The sequence below is a fragment of the Hypanus sabinus genome, chromosome 3 (assembly GCF_030144855.1).
Source record: "Hypanus sabinus isolate sHypSab1 chromosome 3, sHypSab1.hap1, whole genome shotgun sequence".
In the NCBI taxonomy this organism is placed as follows: Eukaryota; Metazoa; Chordata; class Chondrichthyes; order Myliobatiformes; family Dasyatidae; genus Hypanus; species Hypanus sabinus.
Window position 1 is genome coordinate 145,237,780 of NC_082708.1, and position 16,187 is coordinate 145,253,966.

Sequence of the window (16,187 nt, forward strand, 5' to 3'; positions counted from 1 at the left end):
ATTAATTATTAAAATAATCAAATGTCATTTTTGTAATGTAAGTAGTAGGTAAATGATAAGGTTGCAAGGTGAAATTAATCTAATTGTTAGCACTGAATTCTTTTTGTAGGTATCAGTCATCACCATCTTCAGTGAAATGAGGGAAAAGGCTCATAGAATAGATCAAATATTTTAAACAGTCTTCTATAACTTTTAAAGTAGTAATTAATTCATATCTGTGACTATCTCACAAATCAGGATCCAACCCTTTTAAATTTCATGATCATCTCAGTAAAAGAATTTCTAGGTCTCCATGTCCACTTGGCCACCAACACTTGTAGCCTCACCTGCAGCCCGAGAGCGGTAGGAATTAAGCACAATTTTACAACTACCATCTGTTTATCAGTCAATTCCAGCTTTCTCTTCTGAAAGGACAAATTTGTCAAGAGCTCATTAAAATAATGGCCACACTGCAAAAAAAGATATTCACCATAGATGTCTCATTGCTAGAGCAATTCACACTATTGATTCTTCTCTCTATTTTTTTCTGCTTTAAATATTTATCAAATTTTCCCTTAATAGTGCAAGGGCCTTAACCACTCCTGTTGCAAAATGCAATTTGCATAAATAACTCTCCATGAAGAGATTTCACCTGACCTCTCTCCTCACTTTTACATTGTTAATTTTGTGTCTCAGAGTTCCCCATTTGAAAGGATTTTGAATAATAGCAGATTGTATCTCAATGGGTATGTCTAGTGATTTCAGTATTTCTATTACGTTTAACATAAGAAGTAGGAGCAGGAGTATGCCATCTGGCCCTTTGAGCTTGCTCAGGAGCACAGGAGGTGTATCTGTTTGGGTGACTCAGAGAAATCAGCAGTAGCAGAACATTGCATTTGCAATGGCCATGGGATTGACTTCGACGGCACAAAACTACTGTGCCCCGCCAATAGCTTTTGGAAGCCATTGAAATGAAACTTGAGAAAAAGAATCTTAACAAAGATGAAGGTCTCGCTCAAGAAAGAACTGGAATTCACTTGTAAAGAAGTTGGGTCAGCAGAAACCTGATTGGATGAGGGACAGATGACAGTGATATAAATACCACCAGGCTAGACATACCCAGGCACCATCCCTGATGAAGATGGCAGAGTTTGTCATCAAAAGATCTGTGGAAATCAATACCTGTACCCGGCTGGAAGCTGGGGAAGAGTTTATTTGTCACATACGCTGGGAAAACACTAGATACTAGAAACACTAGTGTTTTCCTTCAGCAGGGAAATCAAGTAGAGGTCTGCTGACAGCTTTGACCTTCAGTTAAAAAAAACATAAAATGTACAGCTTAGCACCTGCTAGAGGTGAAGCACATTTCAACAAGACAACAATCTTAGTCAAGAAAACATTGCATGATTTCGGAACCAACTAGACTAAGGCACATCCTTCAATCAAGGTGCACTGACTCTTGGGAAGTTGACCATATGGACAGAGAGGACATACCAAATGACATGCCTCGGCATTGTTAAAGCATTGATGTGCACATTGCTTCACACTTCAGCAACATCTGTTATTACCCAAGTTGAAGAGATATTATGGAGTCTTTTTCAAATATGTAGTATCTTATTTATATCAAACAAGTGCACAGCCCCTTGATTCTAACCAAATCACTTAGTAAACAATGTGTTTACCATGCAAAGTAATGATATGTCATCATATTTTCAGAGAGATTATTTAATTTTTCAAGTAAGCATACGTGAGGAAATACTCTGGGCAAATTTGAATGGATTTTTTCAGCCTCAGTCCGAAAATTTCTGTTGCTGTTTTATACTCTCAAGTCACTGTTTAAAATGGCAAAGTTTTGATGTAAAATGATAATAACATTACTTAGATCTAACTCCAGGTTCACCACTGCCTTAAGTGTATTTTTAGTTAGAGTGGTTATAATAAAGGATTTCATTGAAACCTATTGAAAATTGCAAAGCCCAGATAGAGTGGATGTGGAGATAATGTTTCCTATAGTGGGGGGGGGGGGGGGGTGTCTAGGAGTAGAGGGCAAAGCCTCAGAGTGGAGGGATATCCATTTAGAACAGAGATGAGGAAAATATTCTATATCCAGTTGCTTCACATCAGGCTGCTTAATAAGGTAAGAGTCCGCCGTATTACAGGAAAGGTAGATAGCAGATTGGCTGACTGGCAGGAGGCAAAGAGGACTTTTCTGATTGGCTGCCAGTGTCTAGTGGTGCAGCACAGGGATTGGTGTTGGGACCACTTCTTTTCATGTTATGTATTAATAATTTGGATGAAGGATTAACTATTAATTGATTGCACTGTGGCCAAGAATGCAGATGATACAAAGATAGGTGATGAGCAGGTAGCACTGAGGAAGCAGGGTGTCTGCAGAAGGATTTAGACAGGTTAGGGGAATGAGCAAAGGGGTAAATGGAATATAATGTAGGGAAGTGCACAGTCATGCACTTGTGCAGAAGAAATAAAAGCATAGAGTATTTTCGAAATGGGGAAAAAAATTCAAAAATCAGAGGTGAAAAGGGAGTTGGGAGTCCTTGTGCTGGATTCTCTACAGATTAATTTACAGGTTGAATTTGTGGAAAAGGTAACTGAAATGTTGGCATTTATTTCATGGGAAATAGAATTTAAAAGTAAGGAGATAATGCTGAGGCTTTATAAAATGCTAGTCAGACCGTACTTGAAGTACTTTCAACAGTTTTGGGCCCCGTATCTCAGAAAAGAGGTGTTGTCATTGGACAGAGTTCAGAGGAGGTTCATGAGGATGATTCTGGGAATAAAGGGGTTAACATATGAGGAGCATTTAGCAGCTTTGGGGCTTGTCTCTTTGGAATTTAGAAAAATGCAGAGAAATCTCATTGAAACCTACCGTATGTTGAAAGGAGTAGATAAGGTGGATGTGTAGAGGAGGTTTTCGATGGTGGGGGTATCTAGAACTACAGAGCATAGCCTCAAATTGAGGGGCGACCTTTTAGAAGAATTTTTTGAGACTGAGAGTAGTGAATCTGTGGAATGCTGTGGAAGCCAAGTCCGTGGGTATACTTAAAGCAGAAGTTGATCATTTCTTGATTTGGCAGGGCATCAAAGGAAATGGTGAGATGGCAGGTGTATGTGGTTGATTGGGATCCAGGATTAGCCATGACAGAATAGTGGAATAGACTTGATGGGCTGAATAGCCTAATTCTGCTCCTATGATCTTAAGTTGCATGTTGAGTTGGTAGTAAAGAAAGCAAATTCAATGTTAGCATTCAATTCGAGAGGACTACAATACAAAAAGTAAGGATGTACAGTAAGGCTTTGGTCGGGCCACTCTTGGAGTAGTCCCTATCTATGAAAAGATGTGCTGGCTTTGGTCTAGAAGAGATTCATGAGAATCATACCAGGAATGAAAGGGTTAACATATGAGGAGCGCTTAATGGCTCTGTGCCCATACTCACTGGAGTTTAGAAGAATGGGGGGGGGGGGGGGAATCTTATTGACATTTATCAAATATTGAAAGGCCGAGATAAAGTGGATGTAGAGAGAATGTTTTTATAGTAGGGGGAAATCTAAGACCAGAAGGGCACAACTTTGGAATTGAAAGACACCCATTTCAAACAGAGTTGAGGAAAAATTTCATTAGCCAGAGGGTGGTGAATTTGTGGCCACAGACAGCTGTGGAGGCCAAGTCATTGGGAATATTTAAAGTGGAGGTTGATAGGTTCTTGATTAAGTCAAGGAATCAAAGGTTATGGGGAGTAGACAGGAAAATGGGGTTGAGAGGTATAATAAATCAGCCACGAAAGAACGGCAGAGCAGCCTCGATAGGCCAAATGGCCTAATTCTGCTCCCATGTCTCATGGTCTAAAAGTTTACTTTTATAATCAGTGTCTTCAAATGGTACTGTATTATTAAATCAGAAGCAGAAAAGTTATAGGAAAACAGTCTCATTGACAAAATCAATCTATTTAAAACACTTTTACCCACTGACCATTAAATAAAAAGTAGCACTGATGCTAGGACAGGAGGCTTCTCAGGATAAAATGAGCTTCTGCACACATATGTATCCACTGAGGAAACAAGAGACATTTTTTCCCTTTTCAAATTTGTCTCCCTGTTCTGACGACTGATCAAGAATGCAAAACAAAATTTACTTTACGTTTAAATTGAGTACCCTCTCTGTGTTTTGGCAGTAAATTCTTTGCACACCACTAACCACACTAATCTCTTGCTTCTCAATCTCCATTCTTCCAATTATTTCTTTAAAATGAATGGAACTAGGTGCCCCAAGTTTTATAGCATTCGACCTTCACTCAAACAGAAAAAGCTTCAAAAAATTTCTCGTAATATGACCACAGCAGGTTACCTAGCAATAAAATTCACAGTACGTTTGTCTGCCCCAATAACCAATAGCAAGCTGATGGGTGTTTAAAAAAAAACACAACAGCATTCCAAATATTTCCCTCCCCGGCTTCTGGGTCCAATTTCCCCATCCCTCAGTAAAGCTCACCAAAGCAAATTAACATTTCTAATGAAAATACATTCAAAAAATATTCTCAATGACCACCTAACACCAAGTGTTCATATGACTGCATGTATTAAAACAGAACCTGTGGTAAGCATTCAGAACCAATTGTAAGCTAGTAAAGGTTAATAGGAATTGCTTCTGAATGCTAAAATGCATGGTGGTGACCTGGGAGTAACTGTGATTATAGGCCATGCTTAAAAGTCTATGAAAATGTGGAGTTCATTTGCCTAATTCCTTGCATTACAGTGGCATTCCTTGCAAATTCCCCTGGGACAACCAAAGTGTGAATGCTGTTATATTTATGTCTTCTTCAAGACCTATATCAATAATTAAATATTAGAAACTCAATTGGCCATGCTAGAAATTTATCTCAAAAGTTCAGTTTCCACTTGATACAGGATACATGTTTTCAGCAGAACTGGTGCAGAAGGAAATGTAATTTAGAATACATTTTTGCTATAAATTAATTGTTGTAACTTTGTCTAATTTTTGAAGACTATGGCTGATGCACGTTTTGTGTTACGCCTTCCAGAATGCCCAGTTCCGCCAACTCCCAACGGCCAACTTTCTTCAGTTCATCAGTTTCTGCTAAATTCTTTAACATGACTTCTAAACATGTCTATTCCATAACACTACTAGACAACGTTCTTTATCCTTCTTTCTATGAACTCAAAGTTGCCCATATCTACAGTCAATATTCAGCTCCAGACCCTTCATCTGGACAGTACCCTAGGTACTCCAGTCCAAATGAAGGGTCTGGAGCTGAAACAGATCTTGCTTGACCTGCTCAGTTCCTCCAGCATCTTCTCTGTTGCTTTAGTTGTCTGTGTTAGGGCTTCTTTCTACAGGTTTGCATCAATACCGTTTGACAACACACCTGCTAAAAATGTCAAGGGTGATTTTTTAAAATCCTAATAGAAGTTGTTAGCTTAATCATCCTGCTAACAGGGGTACCAGATTGGAATATGGTGATCACATTCAAAATTCAGATTATTTTGCAGTGTAATACAGTCATGAACTAATAATTAAAGAATACTTTAAAGGAGTCCTAATGTGCAGAACGTATTTGTGCCCATGAATCATCATTATCTCTATCATTATGTGCCTTGCATGTGATGTAGCCAATCGTGGTCTCTATGACCATGACTGTTCTTGGCAAATGTTTCTACTGAGGTGGTTCGCCACCTTTACAAGATGGGTGAGCCCAGCCATTATCATTGCTCTTTAGAGATTGTCTGCCTCGCGTCAGTGGTCGCATAACCAGGACTTGTGATATGCACGAGCTGCTCATACGACCATCCCATAGCTTCCCATGCCGTGACCCTGACTTGGGAGTGGGCTAAACAGGTACTACACCTTGCCCAAGGGTCACCTGTAGGATAGCGGAGGAAAGGAGTGCCTTACACCTCCTTTGGTAGAGTCGTATCTCCGCCACGACAAACCCTGAACTGGATTCGGACCTCACACATTCACCTCCCGCAGACCAGTAACAAGTGTCATTCTGCTTCACTTAACCGAGAGGCCAGCAGATGGCAGCCCCCAAGTGAAAAAAAAAGTGTTTGCGACACAAATATACACGCACCGCACGCACACTACACCAAATTAACTTTACAATTGAGCAATACCATAAGGAAAGAAGAGATGCGTTCAGAATAAAAAGGGAATATTTCACAAATCAAAACAAAAAGGGCGCTGCGGTTCTCGTTAAACGCATCCGTTGTTTAAATAAGCCAGCTATTTTTCCTAAAAGAGTCCTTTCTGTCACTTTTAAAGTCTAGGGTTACCTGTTCATGTCCAAAGCGAACGAGCTGACGGCGGTGCAGGTCCGAAAGACTGGTTACTCTGCTCAACTTTTAACTGGCGTCCCCGTCAGCGAGAAAAAAAGTAGCTCTTCCGCCACAGCTGCCTTGTCCACACAGCCTGGGACAGACAGATCCCTGCAGTCTGCACGCCGCTGAAGAAGCAACTGAAGCCAGTCCGCGGACTCTACCTGAGCAGCACCGCGCCGGAAAAGTAACCCACTCCGTGAATCTATGCGACTCTCATTCATCAAATGAGCAACAGTCCACTTCCTGTACCTGGCCTGCTGCCTAACCGTCTGCACCTCAATTACCCTCACCCTCCCCGGCAGCGGTGCTACTCAAAACTTGGACACTCGCACGTGTTGTAAAATAGCAATGCTATTAGTATTCAGCATGGAGCCGTTCCACTGCACGGGAGGTATACACAACTCAGCTAGCACATTACTCTGCCAGATCAGGCCCACCCTACCAGCACCACACCAAAGGACGCTCGTTTCTGAATTCTCCTGCTGATAGCAATCAGGATTGAATACATCTCCCCATTCACACAGAAGGACAAATCCTTGGTCACCCAATCACCTTTCCCTGAAAGGTCATTAACATGTTCATCTGTGTTTCCCTCTCCAGAGAAGCTGCTGAACTGTTGAGTATTCCCTGTTCTTCCACATTCCATCAGATTTCCACCATTTTGCTTGTGGGGCGTGATTAGGAGACAGAAGAAGTTGGATTTGCTTTATTAATGTCATATGCAGAGAAACAGTGAAAAGTGTCTTGTGTGCTGTACATGCATAACATATTATTATAAATGCATTGAGTTACAGCAAGCTAATAACAATGCAGAATAAAGTGGAAGAGCTACATAAAAAGTGCAGTGTAGGTAAACAATAAAATGCATGATCATAATGAGGTAGAATGGGAGGGTGAGGGTGAGGACATCTGTCGGTCAGAGATACGTAAGCATGGGCAGTACGATATGGAGGACAAGTTGATGCCCATGTAGCAAGCTCCCCCTCTCCATGCATCTGATGAATCCAAGGGAATGGCATAGGCTGATACGTTTTGGTACCAGCAGCACTGCAGGAGTTGCCAGTCAGCATAGAACTCCTCGTAGGATTGCCTTAGGGACTCCAGCTCCGGATTTTTCCCTTGAGGTTGACTCCCGAAGCCTTCCCCATGACTGGGTATAGCTGCAAGGAAGCGGAGGTTTGAGATCAGTTTTCCTTCTCCTAGGTGAGCTGCCAACCACGGCTGATGAGCCCCATCTGCCCGAAACAACTGGCTTTAAGCCACCGCTGCCCCTTCTCCCATCAGTAGAAATGGTTCCACCGGGCTTAGTAGATAAGCTACACATGAAGGCCAAGACCTGGACGTGGTTGTCAGAGGCTTTTTGAGGCACACACCATTGGGAGCATTTAATAGTAGTGGGAGCTTGACCCCATTACCACTCCTGGCTATAACAACCTTAAGGATCCTAGAATGGGAGGTCAGGAGTCCATTTTATCATACCAAAGAACTACTTCATAGTCTTATAACAGAATAGAAGCTGCCTGACCTTGGTAGTACGTGTTTTCAGGCTGGTGCATCTTCTGCCTGAGTGTCTAGGGTGTGTGGTACTTTGATTGTGCTGGCTGCTTTACTGAGGCAGCGAGGACTATAGACAGAGGGGAGGCTGGTTTCTGTGACCTGCTAAACTGTGTCAACAATTCTATGCAGCTTCTTGCAGTCACATGCAGCTCAGTGACCATACCAAGCTGTGATGCAACTAAGTAGAATGCTTTCCATTGTGTATCAGTAAAAATTGGTAAGGGTTGACAGGGACATGCCAAATTCCTTTAGCCTCCTGAGGAAGCAGAGATGTTGTGGATTTTCTCGGCCATAGTGTCTATGTGGTTGGACCTGGGCAGGATACTGATTATGTTCGTTCTTAAGGTCTTGAAGCTCTCAACCTCATTACCATTAACGTAGACAGGAGCACATGCCCCCCTTCCTGCTGTCAATGACCAGCTCTTCATTTTTCCTAAGATTGAGAGAAAGGTTGTTGTCAATGATGTTGATGATAATGTGGTAGACTGGATCAACAAATTTGCAGATGTCACCAAGATTTGGGGCACAGTAGACATCAGGGAAGGCTATCAAAGCTTGCAGTGGGATCTAGATCCACTAGAAAAATGGGCTGAAAATTGGCAGATGGAAATTAATGCAGACAACTGTAAGGTGTGGCACTATGGGGGGACACAGCAGGATAGAACTTATACAGTGAACTGTAGGACACTGAGGATTGTGATGGAATAGGGGGATCTGGTAATATAGGTGTTTAATTCCTTGAAAGTGGCATCACAGGTCGGTATGGTCATAAAGAGAGTTTTTGGCACATTATCCTTTGGCATATTGATTTATGTATTGAGTACAGGAGATGGGATGTTATGTTGAAGTTGTATGAGACATTGGTAAGGCCTCATTTGGAGTATTGTGTGCAGTTGTAGTCACTTAGCTACAGGAAAAATATCAATAAGATTGAAAGAGTACAGAGAAAATTTACAACTACATTGCTGTGATTTGTAGAGAAACACTGAACAGGTTGGGGCATTATTCCCTGGAGGGTAGAAGAATGAGCGGATATTTGATGGAGGTATACAAAGCAGGCTTTTCCCACTGAGGTTGAGTGACACTACAACTAGAGGTCATGGGTTAAGGGTGAAAGCTGAAATGTTTAAGAGGAACATGAGGCAGAGCTTCTTCATTCAGAGGGCAGTGAGAGTGTGGAATGAGCTGTCAGCAGAAATGGTGGATGCAGCTTTAATTTCAACATTTAAGAGAAATTTGGATAGGTACATGGATGGGAGGGGTAAGGAGGACTATGGTCAATGAGACTAGGCAGAGTGGAGCACCTTCGCTCTGTCCACCAGAAGTGGAACTTTCTGGAAACCCAACATTTTAATTCCAGTTCCCATTCCCATTTTGGCATTTTGGTCCATGGCCTCCTCTTGTGCCAGGATGAGTCTACCCTTAGGGTAGAGGAGAGCAACACCTTATATTCCATCTGGTTAGCCTCCATCCTCAAGGCATGAATATCGATTTCTTCTTTTCTTCTCTGCTAAAAAAAATTCCCTCACCCTCCCCTCTTTTTCTATTCCCATACTACCCTCTTACCCTTCTGACCTGCCTATGGCCTACTCCGGGTCCCCAACTCCTTCCCTTTCTCATATGGTCCACGCTTCATTCCTCACCAGCTCTTTACCTTTCCTATCCACCAGACTTCACCCATTACCTTCTAGCTATCTTCCTTACCCTCCCGTCCTCTCCTTCTTTTAAATTCTGGTATCTTCCCCCTTCCTTTCTAGTCCTGAAGAAGGGTGTTGGCCTGCAAAGTCAATGGTTTATTCTCTTCCAAAGAAGCTGCCTGACCTGCTGAGTTCCTCTAGCATTTTGTGTGTGTTGCAGGTAGAATTATAGTTTGGCATGGCCTCGATGGGCTGAAGGGCCTGTTTCTGGGCTGTGGTGCTCTATGGTTGCATGACTGATGACACCATATTACTACGTTCTTTGTCTCCTTTCTGTACTCCAACTCATCATCAGTGGAGATTTGACCCACTACGGTGGTATTATAGGCTTAGAGGAGAATCTGGCCACTCACTCATGAGTGTTCAGGGTATAGACTAGAGGTCTGAGGATGCACCTTGTGCTTAGAATAATGTTGGTGGATAGGTTACTGCATATCCTTAATGATAGCCATCTGTTGGTCAGGAAGTCAAGGATTCAATAGCAGAAGGGGGCATTGGTTTGGAGTTTGGTGATGCTTGTTTGGAATTATAGTAATTTAGGCGGATCTGTAGTAGAGTCTGTAAAGTCTGACATCTGTATTTTTACTGTCTAGACGCCCCAGGGATGAATGTAGGGCTTGGGAGATGGCATCAGCCACAAGATCTATTTTGGTTTGAGGCAAATTGCAAAGGGTGAGGGTTATCTGGAAGACTGGTGTTCATGCATGCCACAAGAAACCTCCTGAAGCACTTCACGGTGGTAGATGGGTGGAGGGGGTTAAGACAAGTTACCCAGTTTTTCTTATGTACTGGAATGATTTCTTAAATGAGAAAGGAACCATTGATTGAAACAGAGAGAGGTTAGAAATGCCTGCAGATAACCCGGCAGCTGATCTGCTCAGGATCTAAGGACACAGCCAGGGACATCATCTGGGCCCGAAGCTTTTCACGGGTTTAATCTCCATAAGACTGATCTTACGTTTGTAAGTGGCTGTGGGTTCAGGGCACTGAAGGCTATTGGGGTGGATGGTGACATTACTATTCCTTTCTGTTCAAAACATAAATAGAATGTGTTAAACTCATCAGGAAGGGACGTGCTGTTGTTGGCAGTGCTGCCTGATTTCAGTTTATAGCCCTCTATAGCATGTAAGCCCTGCCACAACTGATAGCTGCTCTGTGACTCAGATTTGCACCAGTACTGCAGGTGCTGCAAAAAGACTGCAGTTGTTGGAATCTGGAGCAGCATACGATTAGCTGGTGGAACTCAGCTGGTTGAGCAGCATCAGTGAGAGGAATGGAAGTATAACAAGTATAAAAGTGAAGCTTAACTCTGAGATCAGCAGAGCTCAAATTTTCAACATTTGCTTTCTTTGGCAGTTTATTTAGTTTCAGATGATATGTTCCAGCTTCTTGCCAACACAATTTCTCACTGAACTGAAAAAAGCCTTCCATTTGTGTAACTTTGTTGTCCCTGAACAATTCTCAGCTTTTCACAATTCATGAGTTCATTTTGAACTGTTGTCACTATTGCCATTTTGTAACTGTTGCCACATTACAAGACGTTAAAAAAAGCAATGAATTAAATGAACCGGCAGATTCTGCCTAATCTGCTGAAAGTCTATTGTAGCACCATCCAGATATGCCACCTTCTCACGGCTACCATGGGTAGGAGGTACATTAGTCTGGCGTCTCATACATCAGGTTCAGGATCAGCGACTTCCCTTCAACTATTCAGTTCTTGAGTCAACTGCACAATCCTAATTAATAGAGTTTAGCAATACTATACCCACTTTGATCACTTTGCACTAAAATGGATTTTTAAAAAAATCTAATAGTGTTTTTGTAAAAATTACTGATAAGCTGATTATATGATATGATGTGCCTGTGATGCTGCTGCATTTAAGTTTTTCAGCATACCTGTGCATACGTCAACTTGTCCATCTGACAATCAACTCATCTTTGAATTTATTTTATGTTTTTATTTCAGATTTCCAGCACCTGCAGTGTTTTATTTCTGAGTGAATTACATAATTTGTTCTTGGAAGAGTTGATTGAGAAAAGGCCAATTAAATTTAAAATTTTAATTTAATTAAATTTTTTCAGGGTGTCTCAAATCACGTTACTATTCCCTGTTTGTTGTATTCTGATTGATTAGTGTATGTTTTCTTAATTTAAGATATACAACAATAAATGGTGTACAGAAGTTTCCACGAACAACAATGTGGGCGATGAAGACGCAAAAGTCAAGTCAAGTCAAATCAAGTTTATTATTATTTAATTATATACATATATACCATCAAATGAGACAACGTTTCTCCACACCAGGGTATAAAGTACAGTAGTACACATAATACTCATGTAACACACAATAACTTGGGAAAGTAAGAATAAAATCTACAAATGAGTTATGGATAAACAAAGTAAATTGCATAAATTACATATTATAGGGTATAGAACAAATTAATTAATTGGTGACAGTTCGAATATGATGCAGCGAAGAGTTCAGAAGCCTAATGGCCTGAGGAAAGAAACTGTTTCCCACCCTGACCATTTCTGTCTTTATGCATCAGAGCCTCCTGCCTGATGGTAGAAAGTCAAAGAGAATGCTAGACGGCTGGGTGGGATTCTTGAATATACAAAGAGCCCTGTGTACGCAGAGTTCCTGGTAAATGTCTCTGACGGATGGTAGGGAGACTCCTGTGATCCTCTCGGCCATTCTCACAGCCCTTTGTAAGGGCTTCTGTTCTGATAAGAAAAGGACTGCTCCCATACCAGATGGAGATGCAACTTGTCAGGATGCTCTCAGTGGTGCTCCTGTAAAATTCAGTCAAGATGGCGGGGGTGGAGGAGTCTTGCTTGCCTCAATATCGTTGGCAAATGGAGGTACTGCTGTGCCTTCTTATTCAGGGAGGTGATAGTAAGAGACCAGGTGAGGTCATCGATGATGTGAATTCCCAAGAATTGGTACACTTAACTCTCTCTATAGAGAAGCCATGTATGCACAGAGGGGGATGCTTTATCTGCTTTCCTGAAGCCCACAATCATTTCTTTTGTCTTCTCCACATTCAGAGTTAGGTTGTTGTTCTCACACCAGTCCACCAGCTACTCCACTTCCTCTCTTCACTCTGTCTCATCTTTGTTCTTGATAAGGCCAACCACTATTGTGTCATCTGCAAACTTAATGACACGGTTTGACCTGAATCTTGGGATACAGTCAGGCATCAGCAGTGTGATTAGTAGTGGGCTGAGCATACAGCCCTGGGGAACACCAGTCCTCAGTGTAATAGGACTAGAGGCATTGCTGCCCTCACAGACTGGCTGTGGCCTTTCCATTAAGAAGTTCAGGATCCAGCTACAGAGGGAGGTGTTGAGATCCAGTGATAACAGTTTCCTCACTGGTGTCTGGGCTCTGATGGTGTTAAAGCCTGCAGGTGCTGGAATCTGGAGCAACAAACTCTCTGTTAGAGGAACTCAGTAGGTTGAGCAGCACTAGAAGAAGGAAAATGAATGGTTGACATTCCATGTTGAAATGCTCTATCAGAAATATATGTGGAGTAGGAAGATAGCCATTTTAAAGATGAGGGGAAGGGTGGTGAGATATGGGCCAATAGTGACTAGGGACCAAGCATGAGTGACAGATTACAGGTAGGTTGATCCAGGTAGGGGAGGAAGAGATGTGGATGATAGATAGAGGCAGGCAGATTGTGCCATGGGTGGGGGGAGAAGGTGAGGGTGAAGACAGAGATTGCTGCTAGAGGGTGATGTGGAAACAGAAAGGCTACCAGAGTTAATCAGAAATAAGGAAGATGATAATGGGGAACAGTAGAGGAGAGTTAGGCAGATGGAACCAGATGGGGGTTTTTGGGTGGCTTTACAAAATGGGATAAAAATAAATGGGCTAGAGTTGGATCAGGTTGGGGGGGGGGGGAGATTACAAGAAAATGAAAAATTCAATGTTTCCACTATCAAGGTGGTATCTGAGGAACGGTCCAGTAGTTTCTGTTGGACCTCACCCTGTTAGTGGAGAAGGTGAACGACTGCTGTCAGAACAGGAAGACATGCAACCCGGAGCTCAGAATGGCCATTGTGGACAAAAATAAGTGCTTTGCAAATCAGTTGCACTTGTTTGCTTTTGTGTGGAGTTTGCATGTTTTCCCTGTGACTGCAAGAGATTACTCTGGGTGCACTGCTTTCCTAAAAAGATTCCTAAAAGATGTGCAGGTTAGGAGGTGTACTGACCACCATAAGTTGCTCCCAGTGTGCCGTTAAGTGGCAGAATCTGTATAGGAGTCAATGTGTGCATTAATGACGAGATATGTTTTAGTGATTCTGCTTCACGGATGAATATTGGCCTGGGCTTTGTGAGAGATTTGCCATGAGATCATTTACATCTACTTAAATAAACAGATGATTTTGTCATTTAAGTTTCAGCTGAGGATTGGCACCTCTGGGAGGGTACCATCTGTTTATTTTTCAATGAATCATCAGCCAAGAATTTTGTGCTCTTGTACATGAACACAACGTCTTTCTCAAAAGAAGACATTTCAGGTTGGGGGAACAAATCTCTTCAAATTGTGGCAAGAAACTTTTAAAAAATATGAACCGACAGACTACACACCTGTTAGGCATTCACTTGGATTATATCTCTGGTTCATTAAACCATGTACCTTTCTAAAAGATAGCATAACTCTGTAAGTGCCTGCAAAGGTGACGTATTTCTATTTGTTGGTGAAATTACATTGATAATTCAGGTGAAGACAATGCACATCATGTACAATCACATTCCAGTGAGACTCTGTCTTTGATCTTTCAAATTGTTCAAAGACTTTGTGATCTCATTACAAGCACAGTGGGACAGTTATTAGAGCCACTGCCTCACCACTGCAGTGAACCCAGTTCAATTCTGAGTCCTGGTGCTGCCTTTGTGGAGTCTGCATGGACCTGTGACCATGAGTTTACATTTGGTGCTCTGCTTTCTTCCAATCTCCAAAAGGCGTGCAGTGCAGAGGCTATTGTAAATTGCCCCCAGCATGCAGGTGAGTGATAGTATCTGAGGGGTCTTGATAGAAATGAGGTGAGAATATAATTGATTGGGATAGGATTTAATATAATGGTAGGTGTCTGATGGTTGGTGCAGACTTAATGGGCTGAATAGCTTGACTTCATGTTATATTTCTTTATGACAGGATATGCATGTTGTCAATTATAGGTGATGCAACAGAATGAGAATGGTCCAAGCCTTCAAAAAGAAAAAATGCAATAACAACAAATGCCAAACACAAATCTCCACTGAAAATACAAATTGAATATATTGTAATTATATAACACAAGTCCCTTTGTGGCCTAACATTCATTGAATAATCGTCACAGTATTACTGCAATGCCCACTTCAAACTGGGAACATTAATTCACATGGAGTCCAGTAGTCCAATGGAATTCTGAATATATCCATCAATAAATAGTTCCATTTCACTTGAATTTTATTAGAAAATTCTGGATCAGTGAGCACATGTTACATTACTGATCCAGAAAAAGGAGTAGATCTTTCAGTCACTTAAGCCTGCTCTATCATTCAGTTAAAAATGGACCTTATTTTCCAGCTGTCATGGTTCTATAACCCTAATACCCGAGCCTAATCAATATTTATCAGTCTTTATGTGGTCACAATGCATATTGATTGGGCAAAGGGCGGAGCCACTGAGAGTGCTGAGTGTGTTCTGTCACTGTCTCTGCGTTTTGCATCACTGTTGGGTTTTGCATTAAAGAGCAATGTGGAGGGAAGATGTGCATCTGTTGAGAATGAGGATCAAGCAGAAACATTGATGCAAGAAGCAGTCAGTCACAGGCAAGAGATGGTGCATTGAAATCAAGGAACTGAGGCAGTCAATGAAGGAGGTTGTATAGTGGCATCATTCAGCCTTTACTTATGGTAGGTTCAGAGCTTAACTCATGTAGGTGAACTGTTACCAGAATCTATCCACGGGCTTTTACCATTTCATGAATTTGCCTGTGTGTCCCCCGGGAATGAGTGGATTGGCTGCAGGAAAAATTGATTCTTCAGATTGATGTCTTCATATGTAAACACTTATAGATTAAATTGGTAATCAGTGTGTGGAGCTAAAAGAGATCTTAAATGGAGTTTTGGCATCAGTATTTACTCAGGAGATGGAAGAATAGTCTATAGATATGAAGCAATGCCAGCGCATGAAGAGCATGCGGGGTAGATTTCAACACTTAACAGAAACTTAGATAGGAACATGGATGGGAGGATGATGATCTCAGGGCAGGGTGATGGGACTCAGCAGATTAATAGGTTGGCACAGACTAAATGGGCTGTAGGGCCTGTTTCTGTGCTCTAGTGCTGTATAACCCCATTTTCATTTGATCCAGGCTCAGTAGTGTTTTAAGGTAAAGACTTCCAGATTTCACAACCTTTGTGTGAAGATATATTAGGGACATTATCCTGAATGGCTTAGCTCTAATTTTATGGCTGTGCATCATTGCTCTGGATTCCTCTGCTAGAGGAAATAGTTTATCTACTCTGTAATCACCTTAAACATCTCAATTCAAACCTCTCATTAATCTTCTGTACAAATGGCAGACATACCTATACAATCTGGT

General features: G+C 41.7%; 1 protein-coding gene across 2 annotated transcripts in view; it reads right to left on the bottom strand.

The window, feature by feature from the left end:
• Window positions 1–6,535, bottom strand: part of adamtsl7 (ADAMTS-like 7) — a 501,077-nt gene extending 494,542 nt beyond the window's left edge. For both annotated transcript variants that reach the window (XM_059965295.1, XM_059965294.1), the window contains exon 1: window positions 6,289–6,535. In XM_059965295.1, the coding sequence (XP_059821278.1) occupies window positions 6,289–6,296 (8 nt within the window). In that variant the 5' untranslated portion in view covers window positions 6,297–6,535. The remainder of the gene's footprint in view (window positions 1–6,288) is intronic.
• Between the last annotated feature and the right edge of the window lie 9,652 nt (window positions 6,536–16,187).